The 16,209-nt window shown below is 41.5% G+C and overlaps 1 protein-coding gene across 4 annotated transcripts in view; it reads left to right on the forward strand.

Moving 5' to 3' along the window:
- The window catches only part of MCOLN2 (mucolipin TRP cation channel 2), a 57,505-nt gene that overhangs the window by 19,180 nt on the left and 22,116 nt on the right, over window positions 1-16,209 (forward strand). For all 4 annotated transcript variants that reach the window (XM_058716770.1, XM_058716773.1, XM_058716774.1 and 1 more), the window contains exons 3-7: window positions 5,565-5,738; window positions 7,530-7,683; window positions 12,434-12,509; window positions 12,614-12,710; window positions 14,882-14,981. In XM_058716770.1, the coding sequence (XP_058572753.1) occupies window positions 5,565-5,738; window positions 7,530-7,683; window positions 12,434-12,509; window positions 12,614-12,710; window positions 14,882-14,981 (601 nt within the window). The remainder of the gene's footprint in view (window positions 1-5,564; window positions 5,739-7,529; window positions 7,684-12,433; window positions 12,510-12,613; window positions 12,711-14,881; window positions 14,982-16,209) is intronic.

Here is a 16,209-nt window from a genome sequence, read left to right on the forward strand (position 1 = left end):
GTGTTGGGATTTATCAGAACGCTGTCTCCCTTCCATCAGTAGCTAAGTGCTTTAAGTAAATGCTTACCCACCTCCACCCCATCTAGCAGGAGCACACAAAGGCTACACACTGGGATCTTCTGTTGAGTTTCATATTTTTTTAAGTTATTTATTTTTGAGAAAGAGAGAGAGAAGCCCAAGCAGGTCCTGGACCGTCAGCACAGAGCCTGATGCAGGGCTCAAATTCACGAACCGTGAGATCATGACCTGAGCTGAAATCAAGAGGCAGACGCTTAACCAACTGAGCCACCCAGGTGCCCTTATATCCTTGAGACTTAATCACCAGCATCACTACAGTCATCAAAGTTGTCATCTAGTTTTTGAGACTGTGGTTTGGAACCGGTTTTTTTTTTTTTTTTTTTTTTTTTTTTTTTTTTTTTTTTTTTTTTTTTTTTGAGGGGGGTGCCTCTCTAGGTAAGTACATTTAAAATGCATACCCTTTAGGAGCACCTGGGTGGCGCAGTCGGTTAAGCGTCTGACTTCAGCCAGGTCACGATCTCGCGGTCCGTGAGTTCGAGCCCCGCGTCAGGCTCTGGGCTGATGGCTCGGAGCCTGGAGCCTGTTTCGGATTCTGTGTCTCCCTTTCTCTCTGCCCCTCCCCTGTTCATGCTCTGTCTCTCTCTGTCCCAAAAATAAAAATAAAAAACGTTGAAAAAATAAATAAATAAAAATAAAATGCATACCCTTTTAGAAACTCTACTGATTTGGGGTATTTGGTTCCAGAATGAAATAATCATTCTGTTATCCATGCAAAGATGTTTATAAAGATGTTATTTCTGGAGGCACCTGGGTGGCTCTGTCGACTGAGTGTCCGACTCTTGATTTCCGCTCAGGTCATGATCCCAGGGTTGTGGGATCCATGCTGAGCATGGAGCTTGCTTGAGATTCTCTGTCTCCCGCTGTCCCTCTCCCTACTTGCTCTAATAAATAGAAATTAAAAATTAAACAATATTTTTTAAAAAGATGTTATTTCTGGAACACAAAAATAAATACCTTGCTAAAAATACCTTCATATAGTCTTAGAGATGAGAGGAACTTCCTGCTGTAACTGAAGTTGCATCTTTATTCTGTGATCATAAAGAGGGTATTTCACTGTATAACATGCTTTCAGTGCATCAAGTTTTAGGGTAACCAAGTTGCTTTAAAACAAACAAGCTTAAAAAAAAACCAACAAAATTGAGATACAGGGCCACTGTTAAATATGTATGCTTGACTTTCTCCATTTAAAATTATTTTTCATTTTAATTCTTGGTCTTGAAGTCTTACTTTTGGCATCCTATAAAGTGGGTGCATTATTAGTATTACATGGAAGGAGGAGAGATAATGTCCCCTGTTTCATTTGGTTAATTTTAATTGTTTCCCACTTTCTTCTCTGGCCAAACCAGCTTTCCATTCAGCTTCTTGGTCTATTAATGTTACTAGAACTCTAGCTTATCCAGGCACAGAATATCACCATCTTTGACTTACCTTCTTCGTCCTGGTATCTATTAAATCCCCCGGATTCTTCCTTCAAAACCGTGTCAACTTATGTTTTGCCACACTCACTGTCTTCTGTCTCTGGCACAGACTCTTCTCTTGTTCATTTAAAGTATGTTTGAAGCACAACCTGTGCTGTGTATTCTGTTGGGAATACAGCTGTCAATACGTTACTGCTGCTGAGATGTAACATGTGGTGTAGCCTTCACCATGTGCCAGGCACAAGTGCTTTATGTGTGTTAACTCATTTCATCCTCATCGCAACCCTGTGAGGTGGGGTCAGTTACTGCCCGATTCTTGTGGATGAGGAAATGGGGCCAAAGAGAGGAAGTAACCTGATTGTGACCATTCCGTTGGTAAGTGGTAGAGTCGGATTGGAGCCCCTTGGTCTGACTCTGGAGTCTGCATTCTTATTCTCAGATTGTTTTTATTCCAGACCTGGGTCCTGTTCTCATTGTGCAGTCTAAGAATACAGGCAAGTTAACCAGGCTGCTTCCAGACTTTGTCTTATACCTCCCTTTATTATCTACATACATACCAGTCTGTTAAATGCTAATATCAAATGAATTCTTCTTAGAATGCCTTCATTGGGTCATTCTCCTGCTCAGAAACTTTTGTGGTACCCATTTCCTGCAGAAGAAAATCTTGACTGTGTAGCTTGAAATTTAGATTTCCACAGTCTCCTTCAACTTGCCCTTCCAATGGGCTTTCATCTGTTGTTTCCTGCCCAGATCCCAGCCAGGTGGATGCACCCAGGGATTCTCATCCCCGCCCTGTTTGCTCCACCAAATCCAGAGTGGACTTTTCTCCATCATCTTGCAGGTGCCATTGGAAGTCCCCCACCAGTCTTGCCTGACCACTCAACACGTGGCTTTCCTTGGCACACTAGTCCCCCTTGCTGTCTATCTCACTGCTTTCACTTTTAGGAGACTGTTTCTGGGAATTGATGGTTTACTTATTGTGTGAGTGTACCCTGTCTCCCCTGACAAAGTTGAGAGGGATTCAACTCTTGCTCCGCTGGAGGATCATTCTAATAAGTTTTGCTACCTGGGTGATATCTAATTGGAGCAGATTTCTCAAATACCTTTCTTTCCTTCAAATCCCACTTGTCCTTCCTCCTCTTTTTCTGTCTCTTAATACTCCATCCTCAAGTCTAATGAGATGGGTGGCATTTTATCAGGGTTGATGAGAAGGAAACTTTTTTTTTAAAGACATTCCTATTCTGCGTTCTGCAGTAATTTATAACCTTCAGAGAGATGTTCACATTCTTTTGCTTGTTCTATGCTTTCCCTCCCATATTCTTTGTACATTATTAGAGCAATATCTTTTTTTTTTTTTTTTTTTTTTTTTACCTGGTACAGAATATTTTCTCCTACACTCATTTCACAATCAGGTCTTAAATTCATAATTTTGCCAGGCTGCACTTAATGTGGAAGAATTTTTCTGACTTATATCATAGTTTCAGCAAATCTTAAGGGCTAGTTGGTGGGCTATTTTTCTGTCAACTATTTTTCTGTCAACTATTTGACCAATCGCGTCATCTCCTTACTCTTGCCCCATAGGGAGTGTAGGGTTCTGCCATAGCAGGACTGGGACTTATGATCTCCTCCCTAGGGTTTCTCTTCTCTACTCACAGACGCTTTGAAAATCCCAACCTTAACCTGATGCTGGGCCACATAGGTGGATCTTAGCTTGTTCTCTGAATAATAGAATGGAGGAGATTTCTTGTTCCTGATGCCAGATGGGAGTGGTTCTGTTCTCTCATTCCCAAAGTTGAGTTGATGAGCTTTGAGTTTAAATAACGTGGTAGCTTAAAAAGGCAGCGAATAGTATGCCACATTCTTGGTTAAGTTATCCATTCCCCACACAGTGTGTGTGTGTGTGTGTGTGTGTGTGTGTGTGTGTGCGCGCACATGAGTGTGCACATGCATGTTTAAGCTTCGGTCTGAGTGTGGGAGGATTGGGTTGAATATCCCTGCTTCTAGAGTGAAGTTGGCAGTATCTCCGTTTGAGAAGAAGGGTGGCCAGGTGGTCAACAGGATGAACGTGGAAACCTAATAGATGTATTTGTATCCTCATTCTGATACCTTCTAGCTGTTCCAACCTGGATAAATTCCTTGACTTCAGACTTCATGTGTGCAAAATGGGATTATATTTATCGACGGATTCAGTATTTGACTCTGGCATTGTGATGGGTACTATTCCAGTTCCCGAGTAGAGGGGAAGAAAAGAAAAAAGAAAAAAAAAAATCCCGTCCTTGTGGAGCCCAGTGTAATATCCTCCTCATAGGGTGTTGGATAGTTAAGTAAAAAAAAAAAAAAAATGTAACTTTTAGGCACAGTCCCTGGCACTCAATAGTAAGACCTGTTATTCAACACTATGCAACTCGATCTTGCTCACATTGTATCCCAGCTCAGCACAGGGTAAGCACTCGGCAGACTTTGATTGAAGAACTTAATTCATGTGTGTGTATACCAGTTTTGTTTTTTTGTTTTTTTTCATTTGTGTATCAGTTGTTAGTAAAACTTTGAAACAATCATGTGTGTATGGGTTCCCTGGTTTACTTTCGGCTTTCAAAAAGCAACCTGACCTTTTCCGGCATCTCCTACGGGCACCACTGACAGATGTTATGTGCTCAGAAAAGCCTTTAGTTTTCCATTGCCTGATTGCCAGCACAGGTTGGATGAGGTGGGGCTTCTTTTCTGATATTTTCCTTAGACTGGCTGGGCTTTAACAATTGCTCAATCCTTTGACTTAGTATTTGAGGAATGTGACCTGGTGAGGCTCAGATGCTAATGAGTGTCATCTAAGTACATTCTCAAACAGTAGTTGCAATTCTGGGAAGCTAGCACCTAAATTCTTTTCCATAAGAAGAGTCCCAAAGACAAATTCTTCAATGGAGGGAAATTGCATAGTGTAGTCAAGTGACTTTGGAGTTAGACCTGGCTTTCATTCTAGTTAGGTGCCTTAGGGCAATTTAATGTGGCTAAGTCTCAGTTTCCACATTTGTAAAGTGAGGATGACCACCTTATCTTGTGTTAGCAACTGAGATAGTGCTTGTAATGCAGTTAGTAAAATGCCTGGACTATAATAATTGCTGGAAAATGGTAGCTGTTACTTTTAATTATTCAGCCTTTCCAAAAAGTCAGGCAAAATTTAAAAGCTAAAAAATTAAAATCACTAAAAAACAACGTGTACGTTGGCAGATGCAGATTAACGTTTGTTTCACCTGAAAGATTCATGAGTTGATGTCTTGTTCAGAGCCACGCAGTCTGTCATATCCCACCATGGGGTGACAGCAAATAACAGAAGGGCCACAGTCATCTAGTCGACTTGCTGAAGAAACCAAGTCCCAAGTCGTTTTGGGTATTTGGTGGGATGAAGACTTGGGGCAAAATTTTTGGACTTGTATTGTCTTCAAAGCAGATGAGAAGATGAAGTGAGATGGGGAAGGATGTGGGGGACAGGACTTATGAAGGTTTGACTTGTCTTCTGCCATTGCATGTGTGTGCACGTGCATGTGTGCATGAGAGAGAGGGAAGGAGAGGTTGTTGATGTGTGTAGCCGAGTGTGTAATTTCCTGGGTTTTTTTGGTAAACGTTTACTGCCTGCTAATTGTCCCCACTTATTGGACTCCAAGAAAGGCATGTATTCTCCATTCCCTCCTGATAAAGAGAGAGAGCCCTTGGTGCCCACGCTCAGGCTGGGATACAGCATAAGGGAGAATAAGTGGGAGTTTTATCCCCAGAAGGTGGGTGCTTGGTGGCAGTGAATGGGTTTGACCTCAGGGAGGTAAAACAATCCCAGTGGTCATTTCCTCTAATTTTACACTATTTTGAATTGCTGATATAGCTTGACGAGGTTGTTCTTCTTTGGGACTTGTATTTTGACACTAACGTGGTTAGTAAACACCAAAGCACTGAGATTTTTCTTGCTGATGTTTGGGCGGGGGGGGGGGGGGGGGGGGGGCGGTGATGATAATAAGAATGCATTTGCCTGCCCTGGTAAATGGTAAAAATTACATCTTCCTATTTGATTTCCTTTTCTAGCTTGTTCGTTTTGGTCTAAGTAACCAGCTCGTGGTTGCTTTCAAAGAAGAGAACACTGTTGCTTTTAAGCACTTGTTTCTGAAAGGATATTCTGGCACAGATGAAGATGACTATAGTTGCAGTGTGTATACCCAAGAGGAGGCCTACGAAAGCATCTTTTTTGCTCTCAGTCAGGTAAGAGTTTTGTTGGGAATGACTTATGCTTTAAGAATATATTGACACTTGACCTTGTTGTTTTAGCAAAAAAAAAAAAAAAATATATATATATATATATATATATATATACACACACACACATATTAAAATATTCTAATTTAAATTTTGCAGTCTGCCAAAAAATGTTCATTGCTATTTCTCCAGCTACATTTCCACACAATACCTTTTGCCTGCGTAACATTTTTCTTAAAGGTTTGTGTTTCTTATTTGTCCCTTTATTCCCACTACTTTTGGGAGATTACTCCAGTTCAAATAGCCAAGAGTAGATTTATAATCTCAGAAGATTTGATGAATGAGATACCAAATGTAAGATTCTAGGATCTCGGTTTTGATGTCTTACCATTAGTAAGCCTAGCTGAATCTTATGAATATGGAGTAGGATATGATATAGTTGTATCTAAGCAGGTATTGAGAAACCGGACTGATGGACCTTGAAGAAAGCATTTAGGGGAGAGAGATCGTTAATCTTATTTTTTCTTTTTCTCCTTCAATAAATATTTGGGGGCTTAGTATGTACGAGTACTGTTCTAGACACTGGGAAAACATCATGAATACAATGAACAAAAGCCCCGTTCTTATAGAACTTAATTCTGGAGGAGAGAGCCACACAAATGAAGTGAAATAGGTAGCACTGAATGCCAGCTGCCTGAAAACACCACCTGGAAAACATGTTGGTAAAACTGAGCTTGTTGACGGAAATACAGGAGACACTCCCTTGACTACTCATCAGTGCCTTGGGTGAAGAGGGCAAAGTCCAAACACAGATTTTGAAGTCTGATTTAGGGTGGCTCTTTCAATGCGAGGGGAGAGCTCTATTAGAATTGGCTAAAGACATGATGCCATGGTTTCAGATTGGTGGACACAACAAGGTGAGGGTTTGTGGGGAGAGGGGCATGGTTTCAAAGAGTCTTGGAATTAATTAGATTAAATCTTCGAATTGGTGACCGGTCTAAATGAGTTGGTTTGGATGTTCCTGAAATAAACAATAGAGTTATTTGTAGCTGTTATGTTCCTGGACAAAAGTTTCCTGGAATGATAGACATGTTAATGAAGCCCTGTTAGTGCAGATAGGCAGATGGTAGCGGCCTGTTGACGAGAAGCTACTGTAAGTTCATGTAAGATAATGTAAGTTGTGTTCATTGCTGTGAGCTGTGGGGTGTGGATGGCTTGGGTCCTGAGTGGTATGTCAGAAAGTGATAACTGCTGTGAAATAAAGCAGAGGAGGAGACTGGCAGTGCCTGGTGGAGCCTGTGTGCTGCTGATGGATGTTTGCAACTTTCACTGGGTAGTAAGGGAAAGGCCTGGCTGAAGCGGTGAGATTTGACTCAAGATCTGAAGGAGTGAACCAGCAGTTAGATAACACAGGGTTCTAGGCAGAAGGAACAGCAAAGGCCCAGGCAAGAATGTGCCTGGTGAGCTCCAGGAACCGCCTGGAGGCCAGTGTGGTTTTCTAAGGTGGGGGTTGGAGCCAGGGGACAGCTGTCTGCTGTGAGGTCAGGGCACCTCAGCTTTGGCTCTCAGTGAGGGGGGAGCCTCTGTCGGCATGTTTACTTGAGTTCTGAGTTCCGTGAGGCAGGGTGTTTCCTGCCCAACCTGAGAAAATCACCTTGTGGTATTTTACACGGGGGAGTTCCATTGAGGGCTTTGATATACACAATTTAAAATAGCTAAAAGTGTATTCCATATGTTGTAACTTCTGATGAAACTCTTAAAAGCTCATAAGTATTTTTATTTAACTATTCTTAATAGTATCATCAGCTAAAGAACATATCCCTGGGGACCCTTGGTTATGGAGAAAACGAAGACAATAGAATTGGCTTAAAAGTCTGTAAGCAGCATTACAAGAAAGGGACCATGTTTCCTTCTAATGAGACACTGAATATTGACAGCGACATTGAAGTAGGTAATGTGGTGATAATTTCATTATATGCCTTTATCATCTTCTGCGGTAAGAACAAACATCCCCTCGTGTGCTGACAGCTCAAATGGATCAACTTTGCTTCGCTAAGCTAACTAACATAGTTGGGGCTTTAACATATGCCTGCAAAGGGCGCTGCCTCAGGAAACTGCAGGTTTACTGCCATAGGTCTGGGGAGCATTTATGGAACTTCTTGGTACCACTCAAGATTGTTGGGGGGGTGGGGGGGTTGAGGTAAATGCACAGGTGTTTCCTGTTTGTTAAGGTTTTCCCTCCATGAGGAGGCAATTAGGCTTTTGGAAAAAAAAAATAAGAGTCTATATTTATAAATGAAATAATGCATGTTAAAATGTTTGGTGCTCTTGCTATTATATGTTAAATACATTCATGTTCTTCAAAGATGAATTGTGGTTAGCAACTCATCTTCTCTTTTAGGAGATGGCTTGGCAAAAAGTCAGTATCTAATCAAGTAGAAGTATTTTGTGCCATCTGTTAAGAATTTAAAAGCACATCATATGTAAATGCAAAGTGGTTGACTTAAGACTCTGGAGGGGGGGTGGTTGTCATTCATTTAACAAATCTCTGCTGTATACTTACTGTGCCCAAGGCACTTCCTGTTTTATGTACTGGGGTTATGTGCTACAAAGATTGATCAGTCATGACTCCTCAAGAAGTGAACAGTTCTGGAGTAGGGGTCCTAGGAGCATTTTAATTGTGAAATGGTTTTACGAAAAAGAGAGTATTGCACGGTTCATTTGACCATACTTCCTACAATCCAATTTAGGACACTTTGGTAAAATAATAGAAGAACACCTCTATAAAACAGAGGTTCTGAGGGATGCCTGGGTGGCTTAGTCGGTTAAGCGTCTGACTCTTGATCTCAGCTCAGGTCTTGATCTCAGGGTCATGAATTCAAGCCCTGCGTCGGGCTCTGCACTGAGTGTGGTGCCTTCTTCAAACCAGAGGTTCTGAGTCTGTTTCCATAGGCTTCCTGTTCAGAAACTCTTCATGAGTAAATTTGTCCCATGCTCTTGACTCTGAAGGAAACAGACCATAAGCCAGGACTATCAAAGGTCCCAGGTTGCTTTCAGAGATCATCAAGGTGTCAGTGGCGTGGTTCTGTGGCCAGCAGCCTTGAAACGCCCCTTGTCCTCTTAAAAATGTGTGACTTAATTAAGATGCATCTTCCCACTATTTTCCAGTGATTCATATGCCATTTTCCTCAATTGACTTTTCTTGGAAAATTGATGAAAGAAATGTGGCCAACGTCAGTCTCAGTGGCTAGGCAAGACAGGCAGTGCCAGACAGCAGGATTTATTACCTGACCACTGGGCAGTAGTATCCTTGTTCATTTTCCTTCTATCAGAATATGAAGTAGTTTTAACCAAATGGAGAGAAGTTGGTTTGTAATTTGACTTTATTTTAAGAGAGACTGTTTTAGCAAGTTAGTTGTATTTTTGACTTATTAAATGTAACTTGTCAAAGAGAACCTTTTGACATATCTATTCAAAAGATGTAAAGAATATTCTTAAAATACTTGATGCCGAATTTTAGACTTTCTTTTCTCAGACACACTGGAGGAAGCCTGCACATGATAGAAGTAGGAATTGAGTTAGACTCCATTGGTGAGGCAATTGGTGAGTTTGTATAGGTGAATTAGTAGAAGCTGTTCTAGATTACCTATTCATGAGTTTTGCATCATCTTTATTATTAAGATAATCATCCTTTGGTGTGCTCAGCCTGTATGCCCACTTTCTGTGTGGGTCTATATTTAGTTGCATGATTGAATGTGCATTTCAAGCTAAGGGTTTCCCTTAATTCATGCTGTGGACATATCTTGCCTCTAGACCTGTAGCTTTATAGTTTAGCGTCACTGGGGGGACTGTTATAAATCCATTTAAAAATGTTTTTACAACGTTTAGATGGCTGTCATTCTAATACAATAGTGCTTCATTTTCTGTAACACAGATTTTGAATTTCTTATCCTGTCCTTGCTACGTGTTCTCAGCATGAGGCATCATGACCATTTCATCATTTTCCTTGTTTTTTAAAGAACATGTATAATCTGCCTTCCTTTTATCTGTGAGAGGGTTGTTATTTCATTCACTGCAGTATTCTGCTCTGTAAATCAGGTTCTTTTTAAAATAAATTTTAACGTTTATTTATTTTTGACACAGAGAGAGACAGAGCATGAACGGGGGAGGGGCAGAGAGAGAGGGAGACACAGAATCGGGAGCAGGCTCCAGGCTCCGAGCCATCAGCCCAGAGCCTGACGCGGGGCTCAAACTCACGGACCGTGAGATAGTGACCTGAGCTGAAGTCGGAGGCTTAACCGACTGAGCCACCCAGGTGCCCTGTAAATCAGGTTTCTTTGAGCGATGAGGCTGCTACTCTAATACCAGTTTGTTTCCTTTGAGGTTTGATGTTTTTCTCAGGGCTTTTGCCATCTTTAGGGAAAAAAAACCCTCAGTTCTTAGGTTTTGTTACTATCAGGTGTTTGGTGGTCTCATTAGCAATGACTGTGACATCAGGTCAGCCGGCCTTCTGAGAGTTCTGAATGTGTATTTAGAAAAAGTGTAACTCCAGAATTACGATAACAAAATTTGAATAACCAAATAGACTTTTATAAGGTGAATTTTACATGCAGTATAAAATTAACAAATGCTGTTGTATTTCTCTGAATCTAAGATGCCATCAATGTTTTTTAAGACTTCTCTGTTTTAGGGAGGGAGACAAACCATAAGAGAAGAGACATTTAAATACAGAGAACAAATGGAGGGTTGCTGGAGGGAGGAGGTGGGGGGATGGGCTAAATGGGTGATGGGCATTAAGGAGGGCGCTTGCTGGGATGAGCACTGGGTGTCATATGTAAGAGACGAATCACTGGGTCCTACTCCTGAAACCAAGATGATGCTGTGTGTCAGCTAACTTGAAAATAAATTAATACAAATAAAAAAAGACTCTTCCATTTTAGAAATATTTTAAAAGTGAAAAAAACAAATATCTTAGATTGAGTGAAATACAGGAGAAAAAGACCTAGGACAGTATCTGGCATAGAGATTTTGAACATGCTCCTTCTCTTTTTGGAGTATAGCCACTTGGCTCAAGTCAATTTAGTTTAAATGTTTTGTTTTCTTTTACTTTATCTTCAAATAAGAATGGTAAAGGTAGGGGCGCCTGGGTGGCGCAGTCGGTTGAGCGTCCGACTTCGGCCAGGTCACGATCTCGCGGTCCGTGAGTTCGAGCCCCGCGTCAGGCTCTGGGCTGATGGCTCGGAGCCTGGAGCCTGTTTCCGACTCTGTGTCTCCCTCTCTCTCTGCCCCTCCCCCGTTCATGCTCTGTCTCTCTCTGTCCCAAAAATAAAATAAAAAACGTTGAAAAAAAAATTAAAAAAAAAAGAATGGTAAAGGTAGAAGGACCTTAAGTATCATCAGTCTGGCCTTCATTTTACAAGTGAGGAAACTGGTGCTCAGTCACGCTAGGTGGCTGAGCCAAGGTCGTATACTGATCAAGTGATGGTAGGTCTTTGCTGCTCCAAAGCCCAGTGGGAGAAGATGCTTAAAGAATCAGCTATCAAGTCTACGAAGATTCTAGAGCACTTTCTGAGTACCAGGCACTGCAGGAGGCCCGGCGTTTCCATTTCAAAGGCAGCAGGAAGGGGCAGCAACAGCCTGGGCAGGAGTCAGGCAGGCTGGCTTCCCACCAATTCTGTGTCAGAGCTCTGTGACCTTGAAAGGCGCTCACTGTTTCTAGACCTACTTGCTTTTCCTGCCAAGGTGTTGAGCTACACAATGATGAGACTATTTTTATGTGAGGTTCTTGGAATCATTCTTTTATAGTTAACACCTCATAATTTGTTTTTACTTAAATAAAACGTAAGTTTCTTTTCTCTCTTTTATTTTGGAAAGCATCAGACTTAACAGAAAAGTTGCAAAATAGCACAAAGATTTCCTTGTATCCCTTCATCTAGGTTTTCCGAAGGCTAACGTTTTACCACACTTGCTTTATCATTCTTCCAATGTATAAATATTTCTCCTGAAACGTATAAGAGTAAGGTACAGACATGATGTCTCTTTACCTGTGTAATAGGCCAGTGTACATTTCCCCAAAACACAAACATTTTCCTACATAACCAGCTTCATGTTCAAAAGCATGAAGGAACATGGATACGGCACTAAAATATACAAACGTTATTCACATGTCATTAATTGTCCTATTCTTTATAGAAAAAGAAAACTGCCCACCCATGCCCCCCACCCCCACCCCATGTGCCCGTCCCACACACCCCCTGCCACTTTCCTGGTCCAAGATCACATAATGCATTTAGTTGTCAAATTACTTTAATCTCCTTTAATCTGGAGCAAAATAAAGTTCCTTAACTTTTATTTTTAAATGACCTTGACATTTTAAAAGAGTAGAAAATTCCTCACTGGATTTTTCTGTTTCTTTATGACTTGATTGAGGTTATGCATTTAGGGAAGGAATACCACGCAAATAGTGAGTTATTTCAGGAGGAGCATGATGTCTGTTTATCCCCTTACTGGTGACATTAACTTCAATCATGTGGTTAGAGTGGTAGTTCCAGATTCTCTCCTGGAAAGTTACTGGTCTTGTTACAAAAAATACGGATTTGGGGAGAGATACTTTAAGTACCCTGCTTCTCAGCACACTTTGCCCCACTCCTTTTAGCATTCGATTCTTACCTGAAACAGTCTTTCTTGTTTCCTTGCCCTAGATTGTGTTCACTTAGACCTCTCCACATACCCTCAGGAGTGGAAGAACTCGTCATTCTTCAGACTGGAATTTTATCGGTAAATACCTTTTTAAGTCTCACTTCCCAGGAGACAAGGATGGGGAAAGCAGAGTAGGATAGTAAGACTATGATAATTTATATCTTGTAATATTTTTTATTCAGGCTCTTACAAGTTGAAATTTCCTTTCACCTCAAAGGCATTGACCTACAGACGATTCATTCCCGAGAATTACCGGACTGTTACGTCTTTCATAATACGGCAAGTGTCTGTCTTTCTGAAGCTGGTTTTTATTATTTTTTCTCTATTCCTGTTGTAGATGCCAAGTGTAAAACACACCAGCCTGTATACATGTGTAGATGCAGTGGTGTTTAAAACAGCTTAATGACACTTTCTAGCATTGTTGATCCAGAGACCATTATTTTGGAAAATGAAGCAAGCCCTTTCCAGCCTTTTAAAGCCAGATTTCTGGGCTGGAAAGAGGAATTTTCAAAATTGGCTTTGACCTCTTACTCCCCTAATACATTAGAAAAAAAGTTTATGACAAGTGTTTTAAGTGTCTAGGATGTTTTTCCTATTTTCAAAGGAAGGTCTTTGCAACTATTGTAGCGAATGTTTTCAAACCTCAAGGCAGAAACTGCCCCCTTGATTGAGGGCCAGTCTGCAAAAGCTTAGTTGTTGCTTCTTTTATTTTGGAAGAAGGTATGTGTAGTAGAAGAGAATGTGTTCATATCTATGAGGAGAATAACTTGCCTCCCCATTTCATGGGGTTTCATGCTTTCTCTCCCTCCTTCCCTCCCTCCTTCCCTTTCTCCCTCCCCCCTTTATCGTGGGACAAAACTGAATGCTGAGCTGACAGTTGTTTGTGACACCCTTACAGCAATTCAGAGGAGTGCTCCATTCAACAACAATCAGTAGATACATAATGAGTCCTTCCTTCGCACCAGGCATTGGCCTGCTGAAGAGGTGCAGTGGCCCTCAGGAAGCTTACAGTCTAGTGGAAGAGATAGACCGGAAGACAAATAAACAAAGAGATAAAAGTAATTATAAGTCTTGAGATGTGGTGAGGAAGAATGTCTCTGGCAGAGAAGAGCATGATTAACCTCCCTGGGGTGACCTACACATTACAAAACACATTACAAAATCCCCAAATCCTCAGGCCAAGAGCTCACAGGGCTGACTGTGTAGGTGATCTGTAATTAAATCCTCAAGTGCCTGCACATCTCTACACATAAGCCACGTTCTATGTAATCCAAGAATATCACTCGGACCAAACCAGAGGCTGGAGAATTAAACCTGCAGGCCCCATTTCAGTCCCTATGAGCTGTGAGCACACCTTCGCTAAGCCTGGCACACATGGGGCCTCATTCTCCCGTAGCAAAGCCCCCAACGTACTTCTCTCAACCCTTAAGATACTCAGCACGTATCGCTTGTAAACCAAATGACAGAAACATAATGTGGAAGATTGAGGGCATTTGGAAATCTTAAATTCAGCCTGGAGCTTGGGAGCAGTCTGTCACCTCTGAAAGCATTATACGCAGCATTTGAAGCAAACAGAAAAATAGTTTCCAACCCTAGCAAAGACCTAGAATTTCATACCCAAAGGAGTAAGTTGAAGCCAATGCTTTTAAATTCCATTCAGTATCATAAATGAGATAATTGTATTCCCTTGTCAAAGACTGGTGAATCTTGTTTTTGTTCCTGGGACTAATGGTTGTTGTTTTGCTCCAAGATTTCTCTGAACCTGAATACGACTCAGTACGATGGGTTCAGTAGATTCCACATATCTACCCTTTGGATCATATTCTTTCATTAATAATAGAAACTTGTGGGGCGCCTGGGTGGCTCAGTTGGTTAAGCATCTGACTTTGGCTCGGGTCAAGATCTCACGGCTTATGAGTTCGAGCCCTGTGTCAGGCTCTGTGCTGACAGCTCAGAGCCTGGAGCCTGCTTTGGATTCTGTGTTTCCTTTTCTCCCTGCCCCTCCCCTGCTCATGCTCTGTCTCTGTGTTAAAAGTAAGTAAACATAAAAAAAAATGAGAAAAAAAAAAAAAAAGAAACTTGTGAAGGAATCACATGATGAGAACAGTTTCATCAGTACTATTTTTTTTACTTAAAAAAATTTTTTTTAATGTTTATTTTTGGGAGACAGAGTGGGGGAGGGGCAGAGAGAGAGGGAGACACAGAATCCGAAGCAGCCTCCGGGCTCTGAGCCGGTCAGCACAGAGCCCCACGCGGGACTCGAACCCACGAAGCACAGGATCATGACCTGGGCCAAAGTTGGACGCTCAACTGACTGAGCCACCCAGGCACCCCAGAATTATCTTTGAATCGGCATGCTGTTCGGATGCCAGTGATATTTGAAGCAGAGTTTATCTAGTATACCATACTTTCTGCTGGGCGGTAACCTTTCCATACATTTGTGTCTCCAGATTACCTTTGACAATAAAGCTCACAGTGGCAAGATCAAAATCTATTTTGGCAGTGATGCTAAAATTGAAGAATGTAAAGACTTGAACATATCTGGATCTAGTAAGTATGTCACATGCTTGCCCGTTGTGAATTATGGATGATCTTTGACACTCATTTTGGGATTCAGGATGTTTAAATGCTTTATTTGGATGGCTATAGGAAGAAAGAGCTCCAGAAAATTATCAAGCATTTAACTCTATACAGAATATCCTAAAGCCTTGCCTTTTTGTTCAGTTCCAGTAGATGTTGATTGATTACACACCTTAAGAGAGAAGGGGTTCCCGGTCGTTAGGATCACTGTTTCTGGGGCCAGACTGCCTGGGTTTGGGTCTTGGTTCTGTTCATTATGCCTGTGATCTTGGACAAATCACTTAACCTATTTCTAAGTACCTTTCTCTATAAAATGAGGGTGATGATAGTATCTGCCTTCCAGGATGCTGAGTATTCAATGGGTTCATATGTCAAGGAAAGCACCGAAAACAAGAGTTGGCACATAGCAGTTGCTGGGCACTATGGAAAAAGGAAGAAAACGCCTTAGTGAGTGAGATCAACCTGCTTGTAGAATCTCTGATGTGTCATGAATAGGAATAAGTGGTGGAGGTGAAAAGGGATGGGGATAAAGAAAGCAAAGGTTAACTTTGGGGGCAGAGTGAGAAAATCTACCAGTGATTTTTGGGGAGGTTATACTTGGAGCTGAACCTTTGACAGCAGGGAAGGATCAAGGCCCTCGGAGCTCAGAGAGCAGCCTGTCCAAACATTGGGTGGTTTACTCGGTGGTTACTCAGAAAGCATGTCTTCATCCGTAGTATAAGGTGGACTCTGTGGAACTTCTCACAGAGGGGTCAGGATGGTGTTAATGGATTGTCAGTATTTTTTCACTTACAAGTTTTGTTGAACTGCATTTGCCTTGGACAGGATTGTCAGAACAACATAAAATGTGAAATACCCATGGTTTTTAACTCTTTTAGTTTTGTTTTAATCTAGATTTGTCGGTGGGCCTGTTGCTTTTTCAGTTATACGATACATCTTAAGGATTCTGAAGGTTTGGTTTCAGTATTTCCATTAACTGACTCAAGGTTCTGGTCCGTGTAGACAGTTTTAGTTTCTTTCTGTTTGAAAGCGGTTCCTCTTTCCCAGCAGACACGCTGCCTCCCACAGAGACACGCAGATCAGCTGCCTAGTCCGGTATAGGTTCAGCTATTTTATGTGAGAAAAGCTAACTTTTGTCACGAATGAAATGTGGTTTGGAACAGTCATTATGACTGAAGCGTTAGTCAGTCAAACGTGT

Source organism: Neofelis nebulosa, chromosome 2 (assembly GCF_028018385.1).
Source record: "Neofelis nebulosa isolate mNeoNeb1 chromosome 2, mNeoNeb1.pri, whole genome shotgun sequence".
In the NCBI taxonomy this organism is placed as follows: Eukaryota; Metazoa; Chordata; class Mammalia; order Carnivora; family Felidae; genus Neofelis; species Neofelis nebulosa.